General features: G+C 34.5%; 2 protein-coding genes across 2 annotated transcripts; both read left to right on the top strand.

Moving 5' to 3' along the window:
- The first annotated feature begins 3,571 nt into the window (after positions 1-3,571).
- Positions 3,572-4,684, top strand: LOC131076365 (NDR1/HIN1-like protein 6). Its single transcript, XM_058013506.2, has one exon. It carries the CDS (start codon positions 3,643-3,645, stop codon positions 4,429-4,431), a length of 789 nt encoding a protein of 262 aa, XP_057869489.1. The 5' UTR covers positions 3,572-3,642; the 3' UTR covers positions 4,432-4,684.
- Positions 4,685-9,544: 4,860 nt separating this feature from the next.
- On the top strand, positions 9,545-10,324 carry LOC131076380 (NDR1/HIN1-like protein 6). Its single transcript, XM_058013522.2, has one exon. The coding sequence runs from the start codon at positions 9,545-9,547 to the stop codon at positions 10,322-10,324; it is 780 nt and encodes a 259-aa protein (XP_057869505.2).
- The last annotated feature ends 7,842 nt before the right edge of the window (positions 10,325-18,166 follow it).

Here is an 18,166-nt window from a genome sequence, read left to right as displayed (position 1 = left end):
GTTAAATTTGATGGTCGTATGACCATCAAAAAACTATCACAAACCCCTTGCTATATAGAAAAGTTGATATGGTGCGGTACGGCTGGAGACGTGTCACTATACGAACTGGTGAAGTGGTTGATCGGTGGGACCTATGTGGTGGCAAGCTGGCAAGGCCAGCATGACATGGTGAGGTGGCAGCGGGGGTGCACAGGTGGTAGCCATAGGTGGCATCCGTGTTAGGGGTTGTTGGGAGGAGCGGTCACCGGTACTGCAGTTGCTAGAGGCGGCGGATGGTTGGTGATTAGCGAAAGCTACGGGGCCGGTGGTGCATGGTACACGACGGCAAGTCCCTGCAGACTATGCAGGGTACAAAGTATGGGGGGTGGGGCCAACGTAGCCCCCCCCCCCCAATATAATATAGTTTGTTTTTTAAAAAAAACTTTACAATTTAGCCCCTATAAAAAAAATATTCTACATATTAATGATAGATTAAAAAAATCTGTAGAATAATAAAAATATATATTTTATTTTATTTAAAAAAAAAAAACCCGTACAGAATTACCAAAAATGGCAAATATATATCTCCAAATCCAAAATTCGACTTTCACCAAATATGGCCTAGTTTATACTTGATTTTAATGGAATCGGCCTCTTGGACACAATGGTGAGGTCAAAAACAATCTAGGATGTCTCCAAAATGTGCAATACCTCAGATCTGAAATTAGAAGCCTTCCAAGATGTCTCCCAAAACCAGTCAATGAAGCCCCAATGGCTCTGATACCATGTGATATTTTGCCAAGATCAAGGGCACAATGAAAAGCACACAAAAGAGAGACAATAGTTTGAAAAGAACAAACTAAATTCTCATCAATATGCAAAAGTGATCAATTGGATTAACCAATACAAGAGAGATGAGCCTGCTTATATAGGCAAGGCCAAATGGATATGTGAGCACACAATCATGACATGTGGCTCAATGAGTAACAAGGGTGGGTAAGAATATGTAGGGGTAGGTAGGAGAAATAATATAATATTCCACAAGAGGTGGATCACCCACCGAATGTGGAATGTAACAACAAGATAAGACCACAAAAGGTGGAATTTCTCCATCCCTATGTGCACACTTCCCTAAGTGTCTCGTATCCAAACTACGATGAGATGCATTATCCTAAGTCAACTTAAGTAAAGTGTAATTATATCCTATAAGAATAAATAATTACACCAACAACCTTCAAGTGTATTTTGAATTTTTTTAATTTCTCTCATGAAAGTTGTACAAGTTTTCAATGCCATAACTTTGATTTAGGTACCAAATAAAGATCAATTATTTTTTTTTTTAAATTCTTGATAAGGTCTACAATGCCAAAAAAATTGAGGACTAAAAACTTAATTCTTATTAGACTTCTTAAATATTTTATATCTTCAATCTAACTTTAATCTCTATTTGAAAAATTATCACAACATGCAATTTCTAATTTTAGAGCTTTGATTTGTTTTAGGTCCCTTCATGCTCAAACACAACAATTTGAAAGTAAAAACCCAACAAATCTAGTCCTTTAAAGATATTTTAGAGGAAAATAGCTTCCTAGGTATTAACCAAACCCACCAAAAATTGAAAGTATTTTTTTTTTTGGATAATGCAAGATTACTTACTCGTCTTAATGCTCCCACATCAATAAGATAGAAGAGAGAAAGTTGTGTGCATGAAGAAGAGTTGAATTGGTTTGTGTGGGAGGTAGAAATTGGGAGAGTGGATGTTATGGTCGGTGGGGTATTTCATAAGAGAAAGAAAGCATGCTTGTATCTTAATGATATGAAGAATTATATGCATTTAGATTCCTTATCATCCAAGGGTTATGGCTTCTAGAGATTATTTTTCCTTGTAGAAGACATAAAAATCAATCGAATATTTCAAATGTATTATTATAACTTTTTAAATTTGATTTTATAAAGATTATTGTCAAAGGGATTCTATCTATCTATTTATACTAATTATAGTTTTGATTATTTTATAAATGAATTTAACATTCCAAAAAGTTCCCCAAAATGTTAATCTTGTTATGAAGAAGATGAAACTAGAAAGATAGGAATGGATTACTTAGTTTCTTATATTTATGGGCAAAGAAATGCCTATTATAGATGGACACAAGGTGAATAAATTTATTTTATAGCTATAGTTGCATTTATTCACTCTTTTGGATCATAATTTGTCGCTTATTTGTCACCTAATGCAAGCTACATTATTATTAAAAATTTGTTCTCTCTATGATAATACTAAGATTTAGACTTCTAAGGTCTATTTTGGGCTCTAGGTAAGGGTCATCCAAAATAAATGACAAGAATTGAAAAATTAAACCAAAAGAATGCATTAGAAACAAATCAAATCAGATCTAGTATGAGCTATCATATTTATTACCACTTTGAAATTTGAGAATGTTCGGAACATTTGATATAATAGTGTGATGTCAATTATCTAAAAAATGTTTAATGATAATCTATCCATTGTTTCTAACATAAGACATTTTAGACACTAAACATCATATTGATTAAAAATTCATGAATGTAAAGTCTATTATTTTTAACATAAGAAAATTTAAATAGTGAAACCTCACACAACGGGCATACGGCTAAATTGGCTCCAAAACGACACAATATGGATCAATAACCTTCATATTATTAATTTTTGTGACAATTACAAATCGTTCAACAAAATTAACTATAGCTTTGATTTTTTGAAAATTTCCAAAAAATCAATAATACGCATTTTCACATGCCGTTAATGTACCATTTTGAAACCAAAATAGATGAGTCCTCCCAACAACCCACATCCCCCAATGTTGAACGTGCTGAATAAAACCAGCGGTAGCGTGTTTGACGGCTAACCCGAAAGAATTAAGTTGTTCGGCGAATATATAGGAACTCTACTTTGACGGTCGTATGACCGTATTTGCGCTCTTACCTTGTAAAAACAATCAGGGTCTTAAGTCTTTTATCAGATATTTTGCGCAGGTTCAAGGGATGAAAAAAATATCTGTATGAGGTGAAGGCTATATGTTTGGCAGCGTCAAAATTTTCAATGGAATAGAAAGAATATATGTATGTGGGTTTTAGTTCTTCCCTCTGAGTGCGAGGGAAATGATTACTGATAACTGCTAACTGAGAAAAACTGGTCGGCAGGATTCGAAAGTCAAATTTAGAGTGCAGGAAACATCGATTAGCTTCTCATCCACAAATTATCCAAAAATCATCCAAAACCTTGTGAAAAAAGATAAAAGTCATCCAAAAGTCAAATTTAGAGTGTCCAGAACGTGTCCAGGAATATGAGGATCTAAAACTTATGACACAAGATAAAACCTCGTCAAAACGGCGAAACCTTTGCGAACAGTGTAGGAAACCTAAAAACCGTGTTGGGGAAAATCGTGTCAAATCCGGTAGTGGGCGGCTCAAGCGTCCAATTTTCTTCACAATCTAACTTACCATGCGCTCACGCACACGACTAGCTTCTTTCCTCGGAACTTCCAAGCGTTTGCGACATCTCCTCCGTGTAAAGCCCAGACCTTCCAACCTCCCATTAATATGAGATTGTCGTTATATTTCATCATACGGAGCAGTGATTAATTCTCTCCGAGCTAAAAACGGAAGCGGGATTATAACACAGTCATGGCAGAAGCACAGCGGATTTATCTCGCGAAAAAAGATGTAGAGAAGGCCGAATGGATAAGTCCACCGCCCAGTGCTCCTCTGGTTCCCAAATCGAACCTTATGTCCGAAACAGTAGAGCCCAACGGCAATCCAGTCCAGTTTATGCACGGTCAGTTTTCCACAAAGGAGCAGAAATTCAGATGTTACTCCTGCCTTCCTAAGCGCTGCCGTAATTTCTACTGTCGCTGCCTCGTCTGGATGTTTTGCGTCCTGTTGCTCTTTATTGTCGCCATTGTCATAGCTGCTTCTATTCTGTACGCCGTCTTCCAGCCCAGGATACCCAAATACTCAGTCGACAACGTTCAGATTACCGGCTTCTCCCTCAGTTTAGACGCTACTGTTTCTTCGCAGTTTACGGTGCGTGTGAGAATGACGAATCCGAATAAAAAGATCGGCATATATTACTTAGACGACAGCTATCTTGGGGTTTTCTACACCGGCACGGAGATCTGCAGGGGCGAATTGCCTGCGTTTTACCAGGGCCACAAGAATACTACGAATTTAAACCTTGTTCTCACAGGGACTAACGTCCAGATTACGAGTGAGATGGTTACATTGCTGAAGGAACAGAAGCAGCTGGGAAGCATTCCTCTGCATTTGAAGGCGGATGTTCCCGTGAAGGTTCAGTTTGGGAAAGTGAAAACCGTGAAGATTACTTTCCGCGTGCACTGTGACCTGGTGGTTGTCAGGCTGCATGAAGACATTAGTGTCACCATCAGCACGAAGAAATGCAAGGTTAAGCTTTGAACAGTGAGATAGAGAAGTTAAGCTTTGAACAGACAAATTGGTTCTATCTGTTATCTCTCTTGACTCTATCAAGCAAGGATTTGAACACGACCAAGCGAGGAATTTATTACTCGATCATAATCAGGCCGCCATTTTTCATTTTAAATTTCGCTCCATAAGTTTAGTGATTCGTAGATATAACATCACCGATTTATAATTTGTACCTTGATACTGTCTAGTTCCCGTAATACAGAAAAAGATATTTGATTTTTCATTTTAAACAAGTTTGTTTATTTTTGAATATGTGTAGCTTTTCTCTGCAACCATTCTATGGCGTCGTTTGAACAGTAAAAATTATCTATGAAGTGCGAAATTTCAAACAATCTAAATTTCTTACTTGAGAAATCGAGTGATTCAAAACTTATAAAAGAACGTCGCACAAGCCAATTCTACCCGACAAATTCAGTTGTTTGAGCGCTCAATTAAAACCGAGCAAGTGCAGACTCGTCGCTTGACTTTGCTTGAGCCAACCTGACAACCTGAAGTAGACCGGAATTCTGGTGTAACATTCTCGGGAGATCGGAAATTCCATTAAAATGTGGTCCTAGTCGCGAAGATATGTATTAATTAACATAAACAAGTAAATTGAATTTAATACTCGTACTGTATCATGACAATTCCTTTCTCAATAGATCATAAATGAGTTAAAGCGAGTTGTTTTTATGATGGAAAAGAAAAAAAATTAGATGTGATGCTTTTTCTATTAAATTCAAGTTTTTTTTGAGATACTATCAAAAATGATGTTTCGGCGGTTTATGAAGAATTTTGTATCTAATAAATAATTAAATTTCTTAGTAATTTTATTCTTGTTTTTATTTCTAAGAAGGATTAGGTCTTGAATTTTTCTAATGTTAGAACCATAGCTGTTTGTAGTTTATATTTATTAAATCTTTCTAAAATTGTTGTTGAGAGGTTGAAATAATTCTTTCATTTCATCAGTTCTCTTGAACAAAGGGGTTTATTCAAAGTCATCAAATCATTGATAGTACTATTACTGTCTAGGAAGCTATTCACTCAATGTGTGCTAATAGGAAGAGTTTTATGTTCATGAAGCTTGATCTTTCTAAGGCCTATAACAAATTTGGTTGAAAAATTCTCAAAGATATCTTATGCACCTATGGTTTTGATGATAATTGGATTCAATCAGTGATGGCTTGTTGTACTTCTCATTTTCTTTGTAATAATAAATGATTCTTCTTTCACTATTTTCTATTCTGAAAGAGGTTTGTGTTAGGGTGACCCTCTCTTTCAATACCGCTTATCATTCTAGAAAAAGGTTTGGGTGTTGTTTAAAATTTTCTTACATGTTGTGGTTCTATCTCTATCTTTTGCATCATGTAGAGCTTAGATCCCCTCTCACCTTCAATTTGTCAACAACACTTGTTTGATGAGAAATGCTACTCTTGAAGAATCTTTAGCTCTTAGGAAAGCTCTTAACATTTATATTAGTGCAGCTAACAAGCTTTTTAATGAACCAAAAATCTATTCTTCTTCCATATTGGACCTCATCTATAGGATCAAAATGCTAATCTACTTCATTTCCAAATTGCTTCTCTACCCTTTAACTTTTGGGGCATAATTGTTTCTTCTAATTCCCTAAGAAAAAGGGACCAAAATGATGTGTTGGATTTTGTTCAATGTCATATTAATCATTTAATCATTGGACATAAACATCTCTCTCTAGCTAGTCATCTATTCCTTCTTAAAGCAGTAATTATGTTAGAATGGAATGTTATCAAGATTATTACCCTTATATTATTTATAAATTATTTTAATATTATAAGGTTATTAAAACTTATATACTATATAAGATGTAGTAGGACTTCTTGTTGTTTTTTCTTTAGTTGTTTAGTCTCTTTTTGTTGGCTATATTTTGGGTTCGTGGTTGGTTGTGTTTTTTCTTTTGTTAGCATTTTGTAATAGGGTCTTGGGTCCCTTCGAAATATGTTTTACCCTTTAATCAAAAACTACTATGGCAACCATTAGTGAATTATTAGCAAAAATTTGCGTGAATAAAAAATAGCGTAGCTATTTATTAAATTAGTTGATTTTTTTTTTTCTTATCATGACACAAGATATATAATGTCCCAATTTCATTTGAAGAAAAAACATTATAAAATAAGGCCAACAATTTTTTGACTTTTAACAATTCTATCATGGCTAGAGAAATGTCAATAACACATTAGTGGGTTGTCATATACATAACACATACATGTGTTGAAGATATGTGACAAATCACTCACTAGTCTAACAATGACAATCTCAATCTAACAAGATTGACATGCCAAAAGATAACAAATAAAAGGGTTATAATTAAACATGTTTGAATCCATTAATCAATAATTAGATGTATAAATGCCATCATTCCTTTTTTAATAAATAAACAAGCCAATTAGATTCGTTAAAATAAAAAAATCAAATGAAACTACATATTCATTTTTCTATTAATAAAATAAATAAATAATACTTAATATAATTAAAATGTATTCCAAATATTCTTAATATAATAAAATAACCTATAATAAGTAATGCATTGAACATTCCTTAATAAAAATTGAAAAAATATAAGATAATAATAAGATTTCCTAGCTCACATGGTAACTTACAAAATTATTAATATGATTCAAAATATTCCTAAAAAATCACTAACTACTACTAAATAATATGATAATTGGTGAAGTGGGAACAACTAAATAGAGATTTAAAAATTAGATAATAAATTTATCTGATCAATCATAATTATACGTAATCAAACACAGAGTAGAGAAGATACAAAAATTTCATTTAGGTTCCTTTTGTGTGTGTGTGTGTGTATATGTATATATGTATGTATATATGTTTATATGTATGTATATGTATATATGTATATATGTGTGTGTGTGTGTGTGTGTGTGTGTGTGTGTGTGTGTGTGTGTGTGAGAGAGAGAGAGAGAGAGATTTTTTGCTTTTGATTTGATTGTATGTAACTAGTAAATAGAATTTTTAAATAGGTTTTTAGTATACATCATATGTATAAAAGTATCAAATTTTGAATAAAATGAAAATTAAATTTGTCATAAGAGACTTATTTTATTATAAAACTTAGTGAATAAATGTGATATTGTTAAATGATATCGAGGACCTTGATTTCAAGTTTACAAGCATCCTATTATCCATGGATGGTCTCAATTCTCTCAACCACCGTCTACCTCTTCTCATGGGCATGGCATTCTTGGCTAGCGAAATTTTAGCATATTTCCTCTTTCAGAGGTAGTTATTTCTCCTGTTTGTATTTAATAGCCTACATACTATCAAGAGGAGTGTGCTCTTATTGTCTAGGAGCCTATTGATGATGACATTATCCCCACTAATATATTGGCTAACCTTGATTATTGTGATCCTTTCCTACCAATATTGCTCTTATTTAGCAGTTTTATTTATCTGATAGTTAATGCTTCTGGTTTTGATTGTGTGTGATCTTTTGCATCAACGTTTCGGATCACACTCTGTGATCCATCTTCAATTTTATTTATGTTTACTATTGATTGGACTTTGCTCTTTGATTGTTGTCATCTTTTGTTTGGATTGGATCCTACATAGATTCAAAATATGTGTCTTACTATCACCCACCGTTTCTTAGCAAATAATGTATCATTATCTTTTTAATTTAATAAAATTAATATACACCTTATTCATTAAAAAAATTAATAGATATTATTTGTTATAAATAATAGATTTACTATAAAACTTATATTTAAAATTAACTCTAATTTTTTTAAATTGAAAAAAACAACACAATAAAAAAATAATTTTATTCATTAAAATTTCATGTAAGTTTAAAGAATATCTTATTAGATAGATGAAAGAACCGTGACCTCTTTATTTGTAATGAGGAACTCTTTGTATGAAGGTCCATATCGTCAAGAGTGGCTATCCAACCACCTAAAATGATAGTGTATAAAAGAACATTAAAAAAAATATCCAAGTGTTTTCTTCATATACCATGCTTTTTGGGTGGTTGGATAGACGCTTCCCATATTGTCCAATATTGAACGTGCTGAATAAAACCAGTGCTAGTATGTACGACACAAAATAATAACTAGAAAGAATTTAGTTATTACCAATTAGATACATACAATATTTTGTATGAAATAAAAGGCGATATGTTTAGCAGAGTCAAAAATTTTGACGGAATAGAAAGAATACATGTCTGTGGTGTGTAGTTCTTTCCTTTGAGTGCGCGGGAAATGACTACTGATAACAAAGAGTCGATTAGCTTCCCATCCACAGACTATCCAAGGAAAATGTGTCCAGCAAACTGAAGTTTTGACACCAGACAAAACCACGTGATTTTCATTATCATTTCATCAAATTATTTCTTCATAGTATATACACGACTAAGTGCTTTTTTGGAAAGTTCTTGTACAGCCAGCAGACATTCTCCATCACCTTTTAATGAGATTTTATTATCATTTCATTATAGTATTTCTTCAAAATATAAATCTTACTATGCACTCACACATACGACTAAGTGCTTTCTTGGAAAGTTCCTATACATCTAGCAGACCTCCTTGTCTTCCCTTTTAACAAGATTTTCATTATTATTTCGTCATACCATGGGCTCACTTACACCACTAAGTGCTTTTATGGAAAGTTCCTGTTTACTTTTTAACAAGATTTGTATTATCACAATATATCTTACCAAACACTCACTTACACGACTAAATGCTTTCCTGAAAGTTCCTGTACAATTGGAAACCTTCTTGCCTAACCTTTTTAACAAGATTTTCATATTATTTCATCATACTATTTCTTCACAACATATCTTACCATGAACTCACCCACAGAACTAAGTACTTTACTGGAAAGTCCCTGTACAAACAAGAAACCTTCCTGCCTCATCTTATAACAAGATTTTCCTTATCAATTCTACCATACTATTTCTTCACAATATATCTTACGATGTGCCTAAATGCTTTATTAGTCTACAAACAGCACACATTCCTGCATCCCCTTTTTACCTTATCTTTTCATCATACAGTGCATTGATCGATTCTCTCCTAGCTAAAAACACAAGCACGATTATAACACAGTCATGGCGGAAGCAAGGCAGGTTTATCTAGCAAAAAAGAACGTAGGGAAGGCCGCGTGGAAAAGTACATTGCCCAATGCTCCTCTGATTCCCAAATCGAGCCTTATGTCTGAAAAAGTAAAATCCGAGGTTAAGCCAGGCAAGTTTATGCAAGCTCAGATTTCCACACAGGAGGCGCCCTCCAGATATTACTCCTGCCTTCCGAAGCGCCGCCGCAATTTGTACTGTCTCTGCCTCGTCTCCACGTTTTGTCTCCTGTTGCTCTTTATTCTCATTGCTGCCGCCATTCTCTACGCTGTCTTCCAACCTAGGATACCCAAATACTCAGTCGACAACGTTCAGATTACCAGCTTCTCCCTCGGTTTAGACGCTACGCTTTCTTCACAGTTTACAGTGCGTGTGAGAATGACGAATCCGAATAAAAAGATCGGCATATATTACTTAGATGACAGCTATATTGGGGTTTTCTACACCGGCACGGAGATGTGCAGGGGCAAACTGCCTGCGTTTTACCAGGCCCACAGGAATACTACTAATTTAGACATTATTCTCACAGGGACTAATGTCGAGATTACCACAAAGATGTTTGCGTTGCTGATTGCACAGCAGCAGGAGGGTAGCATTCCTCTGCGTTTGAAGGCGAATGTTCCCGTGAAGATCAAGCTCGGGAAACTGAAAACCATGAAGATTGCTTTCCGCGTACGCTGTGAGCTGGTGGCCGACAACCTTGATGAGAACACCAGTTTCAACATCAGCACGAAGAAATGCAAGGTGAAGCTTTGAACAGAAAAATTGGTTTCTTTCGAATTATGCTGTTGTATCCTTTATCTGTCTTGACTCTATCTAGCACGATAAAGCGAGGAATTTGTTATTTTATCATAATTGGGCTGCCATTTTTGTTTTCCAGGTCTACTGACTCATCTATAACATTACGGGCACGTAATATTATAATTTGTACCTTGATATTGCCTAGTTTTAGTTATACGCAAGAAAAGGATACATTGATGTTCATTTTAACCAAGTTCGTTTAATTATTTAATTTGTATGGGTTTTCCTTGCAAGGTTTCTATTGCGCCGTTTGAACGGGGCAAATTATGTATAAGGCATGAAAATTTAAGCAATCTAAATTTTTTACACGTGTGAAATCGGTTAATTAAAATCATATAACAGAACGTCACGCAAGCGAAATCTATCGCTCCAGTAAACTTTGAAATTCCGACAATCTAAAATTTGCGTGAAGCAATTTATGCCAAACGGGCTCAAATCAATTTGTACGGAACCATCTAAGTGTACTACAAGCTCTCAGGGAGGCACTCCAGATTGTCGGGAAGAGTCCACCCTTAACAAGTTCGGTTACCCAGCTCCTTTAGGCTGGGGTCTTATGGAGGAAGGCGATGTTTATGTAGTTGACAGATTTATTTTTTTTATTAGACGGTTTTTATTTATTTATTAATCAAATAAAAAATAGAAGATAATTGTGTTGTGGTTTTTAATTTAATTAATAAATGATAGAAAACTGTCTAATTAGGAGAATTTTGTGGGTTACATAGTCATTTTCATGAAGGGAGGCTTCCTTAAAGAAATCTATGGGTTAATAAAAAAAATTAGGATTATTTTAAGGAGGTGGTTCCATAAATTTTGTTTAAGTTAAGAAGTTTAAACAGGGAATTGAATTTATGAAAGTTGATGGTCTCATTAATTTTATTATTTAACATAATCAATTCAATGGATTGAATAAATATAAAATAATGAAGAAATTAATTGAGAAAGATGTTAAGTTGATGGGGCAATTCCTAGCACCTCACCTTTTCACTTGTTCAAATTTGCAGTCGTAAAAATAGAAAATGGATTTTAAAGTGCCATGGAACGCCAATCTTAATGGATTGCTCCTTTAAAACTAAGCAAAAGTAGGCTCCTTGTTTAATTTTGCTTGATGCAAACCTTTCAACTTACATTAAAAAAATAGACCAAAATTCTCATCCAAGATTATTGGGAAATCAAAATTTCTTTTAAAAAGTGGTATGGTAACTAAGTTATTTGTCCCAAATAGAGTATATATAATTAATAGAAACAAGTAATTGAAAACGATAGACTAATTAGATTATATTGTTTCTAAAAGTATATCATTTTTGGTTTTCTATATTTTCATAATTACTAAGAAAAATTATAATGTATATGATATTTGATTAATTTATTATTTAAAAATTAATAATTAAATATTTTATTGTGTAATTATTTTATATCTAAATACCAATATATGTGAGATTTGGTTTAGAGTTATGAAATTATTTAGTAGATTTATAGAAATTATTTAACTTGAAATTAAGTTATTAATAAATGGGTAATTAGAAATTATTATAATATGTAATTAGAGATATAGAATTGGAATGATTAATGCAATTGGCAACTTGATGTCTAGTAGAAAAATTTACATTTTTTGTCACATTGGCAATGTGATTTTTTCTTTTTCTAGTTTTAAAAATTATGTTAGTTAGATCCATATACAAATTGAATATCTTGTTTACATAATAGTATGATACAAAGACTAGTGCTATCTAATTCTAATTGATGAGAACAAAATAATTAAGCAATCAAATAACTTGAAATATGAAGCTATTTTATTGGAATAAATCCATAACAAATAATCATGTTAATAATGCATGTTGATTTAAAACATTAGCAAACTAGAACTACCCAATTATAGTTAATTGGATCAAAATGAGTAAGCATTTACATAACTTGAAAAAAGAAAATGTGTTGGTGGGAAAAATACAAAGAAAAGAATCTTGTTAAAAATTTATATGCATATGGATTTAGTACAACAAAAACTAGCTTGGTTTAAATAAGAAAGAGGTATTTATTAGGAAGCTTATTCAACCATGCGTGTCGATCTTGCATTCATTTAGAAGAACTGAGAATGCATACATACTACCATATAATATATAGTCTAGCACTGTACAATATAAAGAATGCATGTATATTTTTTCATAAGATTTTGATATCACAATGGAAGAGGATAATGGTAAATTTTAAATGATATTTATAAGATCTTCTTGTTCTAATTAGATAAAAATGGGAGTGGTTTGAACCTTACATAACAACCATAGAGTTAAAAACTAGGGGTCTCACGAGGGGTGAGAACAACCTACAAAAGAACCAACTGACAAAACAAAGCCAAAGCCAGGTGACAAGTAGAACCAGAAAATAATAGAGAATGAAATTAGAAAATTAAGGACATCAAAAAAAGGAATTAAACCCACCAACTGAAGACACGAACCAATAGTCTACCTAGTGGGGGTCTTTCAAGAATGTCAATCCTAGCTCAATATTTTCACCTTCTCAGAGAAGGATAATTTTTATTAGAGCCTTTACCCAAAGAGATAGTCAGACACTCGGGAGTAGCCTTGACCCTAGAAACAGTATGCTCTAACATTTTGGTAGAAGACATTTCCATGTGGTGCTTCTTGTTTGCATGCCTTTTGTCAATCTCCTCCTTGATGTCTTGTAAAGAAGTATAAAAAATTATAACCATTTTTGTGTTGAGGGCCAGCATCTCATCTAGCTTCCTCTTAAGAGTCTCCTGGTTGCCCTAAAGCTCCATGATGACCATAGCCATCTCTTTCCTATCATCCTCATGATCTACCTTCTCACTAAGAGCTTTAACTTCATTCTCCATCACTTCCCATTTCTCAAGCTTCTCTGCTAGATCATTGGCCGCCACCCAGACCCTTTCATATTTTTCTTTATTTGTCCAATTGGAGGCTTTGGTGTTAGCCTCAACCAGGGCCTCCAATCTATTAATTTTCTTCTTAGCAACATTGAACTATGAGAGGAGTTAACAAATAAAGAATTCTTGTCTATTGTATCCTCTACATAGTTCATTGACCTTTACTGCTAACTCTGATTGATGCAACAGGGGGTGGAACTATCTTTCTCACACCATTCACCTATCCTTCTCATAGGCTCTTCTCACTTAATAGATAACAATAAATTTCCTAACCTAGCACATGAGGATGTTATGTCTATCTTTGAAGGGACTAGTCAATCCCCTCTCCACCCTCTGCTACAGAACACAAAAATAGCATTATACCATCCCTAGCATTACCCATTCCACCTAGATATATCTTTCAGCAACATGAAATAGTAATAATTTATATTTTGGACTCTCAACCTCACAGACCACTCAATTTCAAACACTTCTTGTCGCAAAAATGACAGAAACTCATATCTTCCTTACCACCCGAACTCCTGTAGATTCAAATGAACATTAATCCATGACACAATTAACTAGATTGAAATTCAGATCTGTAACAGTTCAAGTAGGTTGTGCAAACCAAAGAAAAAGAATATAGAAAAATAGTTTGAGCAGCAGAAAATGAATAGCTTATATTCATTCTCCCTTCAATCTTTCAACAACAATGTAACAATCTCTTTTTATGTCTCATATTTTTTGAGGCATATAAAACATCATATTTCTGGATACCAACAGTCGTACCATGATTGTTGGTGTTCCAGTTACAACCGATTAAGCATATTTTCCCATTTTATTATCATTGACACAAAACCAACCCTCCAAGAAACTTATTAGAGATAAATACAAAATGGTCACCATGGACCTTTATTCAAACCAAAAATAAATCAAAACCCCTAAAACTCCTAAGTCACACTTAGACCAAAAATGCCAAGTTGGTGCTCTTGCACCATACACCCAGAGAGGAAAAGATTTCATCCTCCTGATGAAATGAGGTCTTCAACTTTGACTCCATGTTGGTTAATGTATACTTTAGACATCCAGGTTGCATCCTCATTTGGTGAACCAAGCCATTTGACCAAGTACTATTTATACTCCTTCCTTCTCATTCTCTGAACACCACTTTGAAATCTAGGATAGATTCAAGCTACATAGGTTGATTAGGAGGAAGATCTTTAATACAATCCACATCAACATCCTCATGTTCACCTGCTTCCTGACCTGCAAAAATAGATCCCGTAAAAGGGTATAGATCAGCCACATTAAAGATTGGTGAGATGGAAACTCCTTGTGGGAATTCAATTTCATATGTATTCTGACCGAACTTGTGTACTATTTTGCAAGGACCAATCTTTTTCATCATCAACTTGTTTTATTTGCCTTTGGGAGGCCTCTCCTTTCTGAGATAAGCAAACACCATATCCCCAACCTTGTATTGGACGTCTTTCTTTCTCAAATCTGCACTCTCCTTATGCTTTCCTACTCATGGATATATTTCATGGTTACAACAAAATCTTCAGCATGTGCACTTATTTTGTTCGACCCACTTATGTCTCTCAGCTCATAGACTCCCCTTGGATGCATTCCATAAACAACCTCAAATGGACTTTAACCAATACTATGGTTGACTGAGTCATTATAGGCATATTTACACTGTGACAAGATCAAATCCCAATCTTCCTTATGTTCTTTTGTCAAACATCTCAATAAATTGCCCAAAAATCTGTTCACAACCTCATTTTGCCCATCTATTTGAGGATGGTAGGCAAAACTGAAAGTTAAATTAGACCCTAGATTCCTCCACAAGGCTCTCCAAAAATGGCCAATGAACTTGGGATCTCTGTCTGATACTATAGACAATGGAAAACCATGAATTCTTATAATCTCTCTAAGGAACAAATGTGCAATATGAGAGGCATCATTAGTTATCTTACATGCAATGAAATGTGCCATCTTACTAAATTTATACACTACTACATAGACACTATCAAACCTTCTTGAAGTCCTTGGTAGTCCCAACACAAAATTCATACTTGTTGACTCCCATGGTCTACTTGGTATGAGTAAAGGTTGATACAAACTGGCATTAGAACTTGAACCCTTAGCCCTTTGACATATCATACAACTATCAATAAACTTTTTCACATCCAAGTGCATCTTTGGCTAATAGTAAAACCTCTTGACCTGTTCCAAAGTTTTATCACAATCAAAATATCCCCCTAGAGTACCACAATGCTTTTCTTTCACCAAGTTCTCCCTCATTGAGCATTTGGGCACACACAACTAGGCCCCCTTGAAGATTAACCCATCTTGTATCACAAAATCTTCATAGTCCTTATGAAATGAACCTTGAAATTTCTATCATACATTAAAAGAATCACTGAAATCAGCATCAATAGTATACGTACCTCTAAAACTGTCTATTCCCACACTTTGGAGCTGCACTTCTTGTACCAGTCCTTCTCTTCTACTCAATGCATCAACTACTTTGTTGGCTTGATCCTTCTTAAGTTTGATGGAGAATGTATAAGCTTCAATATATTCTACCCATTTCATGTGTTTATGACTTAGTTTCTCTTGGCTGTTAAGAAAACTCAAAGCATGATTATCAGTGAATACTACAAACTCCTTAGGTAGATGGTAATGTCTCTATTTTTTAAGTGCTTAGACCATGGCATAAAGATCCAAATGATATGATGAATATTTATTTTTGGCTTCATTTATTTTTTCACTAAAGAATGCAATTGGTTTTCCTTCTTGACTTAATATTACCCCTATTGCAAACCCACTAGAATCACACTTAATAGTAAATACTTCACCAAAATCAGGAATAGTAAGGATTGGCTGTTGTGATACCTTTTTCTTCAAGAATTCAAAAATTTGATCTGCATCCTTTTTCCATTGAAACCTAATCTTTCTCTCCCCTTTAATGGTATCTATCATTGGTGCTACAATATGACTAAAATTTCTAATAAATTTCTGGTAAAAACTTGTCAAACCATTGAAACCCCTAACTTCTCCAACTATCCTAGGTGTAGGACAACCGATTATCACTTCCACTTTGGTGGGATCCATCTTCAAAATTCCTTGAGAGATCACAAATCCTGAATAGATAAGTTCCTCTTTCATCCACTCACACTTCTTGAGGTTGATCATTATTCTTTCCTCATTCAATCTCCTCAACACCATGTCCAAGTGTTCCAAGTTTTCTTCTTTTGTCTTGATGCAGACTAAATGTCATCCAGGTATACAACTACAAACGTATTGATAAAATCCCTCAAGACCTCATTCATGAGTCTTGTGAATGTACTAGGTGCATTAGATAACCCAAAGGGCATCACTAACCATTCATAGATGCCTTCATTGGTTTTGAATGTTGTTTTCCACTCATCACCTTCTCTTACCCTTATCTAATGATAACCACTACTTAAATCTATCTTTGAAAAGTACCTTGCACCTACTAGGTTGTCCATGAGGTCTTCTATCCAAGGTATAAGAAATATGTACCTAATTATGATTTTGTTTATAGCCCTGAAATCTGTGCAAAGTCTCCACTTCCTATCCTTTTTGGGTGCCAATACAGTTGGCACAACAAATGGACTTAGGCTCTTTCTTACTAAACCTTTATCCAGCAACTCTCCTCATTTTGTTGAGGTTTCGTCTTATATGCTACCTTATTGGGTAGACTGGAGGCAAAGCATTTGGCAACTCCTCCACTACTATATTCTCATACTTGTCAAGTAGAGCCTGCACTTCACTTGGGACTTCTTCCTTACAACCGGTTACAATATTGCAGATTGACTTAGCTACAATGGCATATCCACATCCTTCCTCCTCAAGGTCCTTCAAATACTCCTTTTTCTTCACCACCATGACACTAGGCCCTTTATGAGTTGCGCCCATATCTTCTTGCAGTGGTTCAATAGTATAAGACACTCCATCCTTCTCAATAACATAAATGTTTCTATGTCCATCATGTTGGTCTCTCCTATCAAATTGCCAAGGCATTCCAAGAAGAAGGTGGCACACATCCATTGGAACAATATCACATAGAATTTTATCCTTGTAACGATGCATATTGAACTCTACCCATGCCTGCTCATTCACAAGTACTTGTTGTCCCTTATTAAGCCATGATATCTTATAAGGATTTTGATGAGGGATTCTCTTCAGCTTAAGCTTTTCTACCATTTCTAAATACACTATATTATCTATTGAATCTAAATCAACTATAACTTTGCATACCTTGCCTTGAGATTTGCAGGTTGTTTGGAACAAAGCTTTCCTTTGCAGAGGCTCTTTGATGGTTCGTACTTTTATTAGAGTCCTTTTAATCATTAGAGATTCTCTTATCTCCGCAGTGACATGAACAGAAGGAGAGTTCACAATCCCTTCATCCTCCTTCCGCACTAGAATTGATTTCTCTTTTCTCCATTATAAGAACTTGTACCAACTTTATCAAGACACTTCCATGTTGCATGTCCAATTTGGTTGTAGTTATAGCACTTTCTTGAGAAAGTATTAGAACCCCTTCTCGGTCCATTGAATCTTCCTCTTCCTCCTAGTCTCCTACCTCTAAAACATCCTCTTGAATCACCATTAAACTCTTTCTTTGTATTCTACTCACCTGGGTCCTTTTGTGGTCCTCTTCCACTATGATTTCCTTTGCCTCTAAGATTTCTTCCCCTACCTCTTCCTTGTTGTTCTTTCTTTCTCTTAATCTTTTCTTCACCCTTACAAGTGAGTTGGTAGCATTCTTCCATAGTCCTTGGGGTGGCCAATCTCAATTCATCCTATATGTTGAATCTCAGCCCATTGAGATACGTTGCAATTTTCTCTACCTCATCTTCATAGTGTCTGAATCTCAAAGTCAG

The sequence above is a fragment of the Cryptomeria japonica genome, chromosome 7 (genome assembly GCF_030272615.1).
Source record: "Cryptomeria japonica chromosome 7, Sugi_1.0, whole genome shotgun sequence".
Taxonomy (NCBI): domain Eukaryota; kingdom Viridiplantae; phylum Streptophyta; class Pinopsida; order Cupressales; family Cupressaceae; genus Cryptomeria; species Cryptomeria japonica.
Note: the sequence above shows the minus strand (reverse complement) of the source record. Positions and strands in the feature narration are given on the sequence as shown.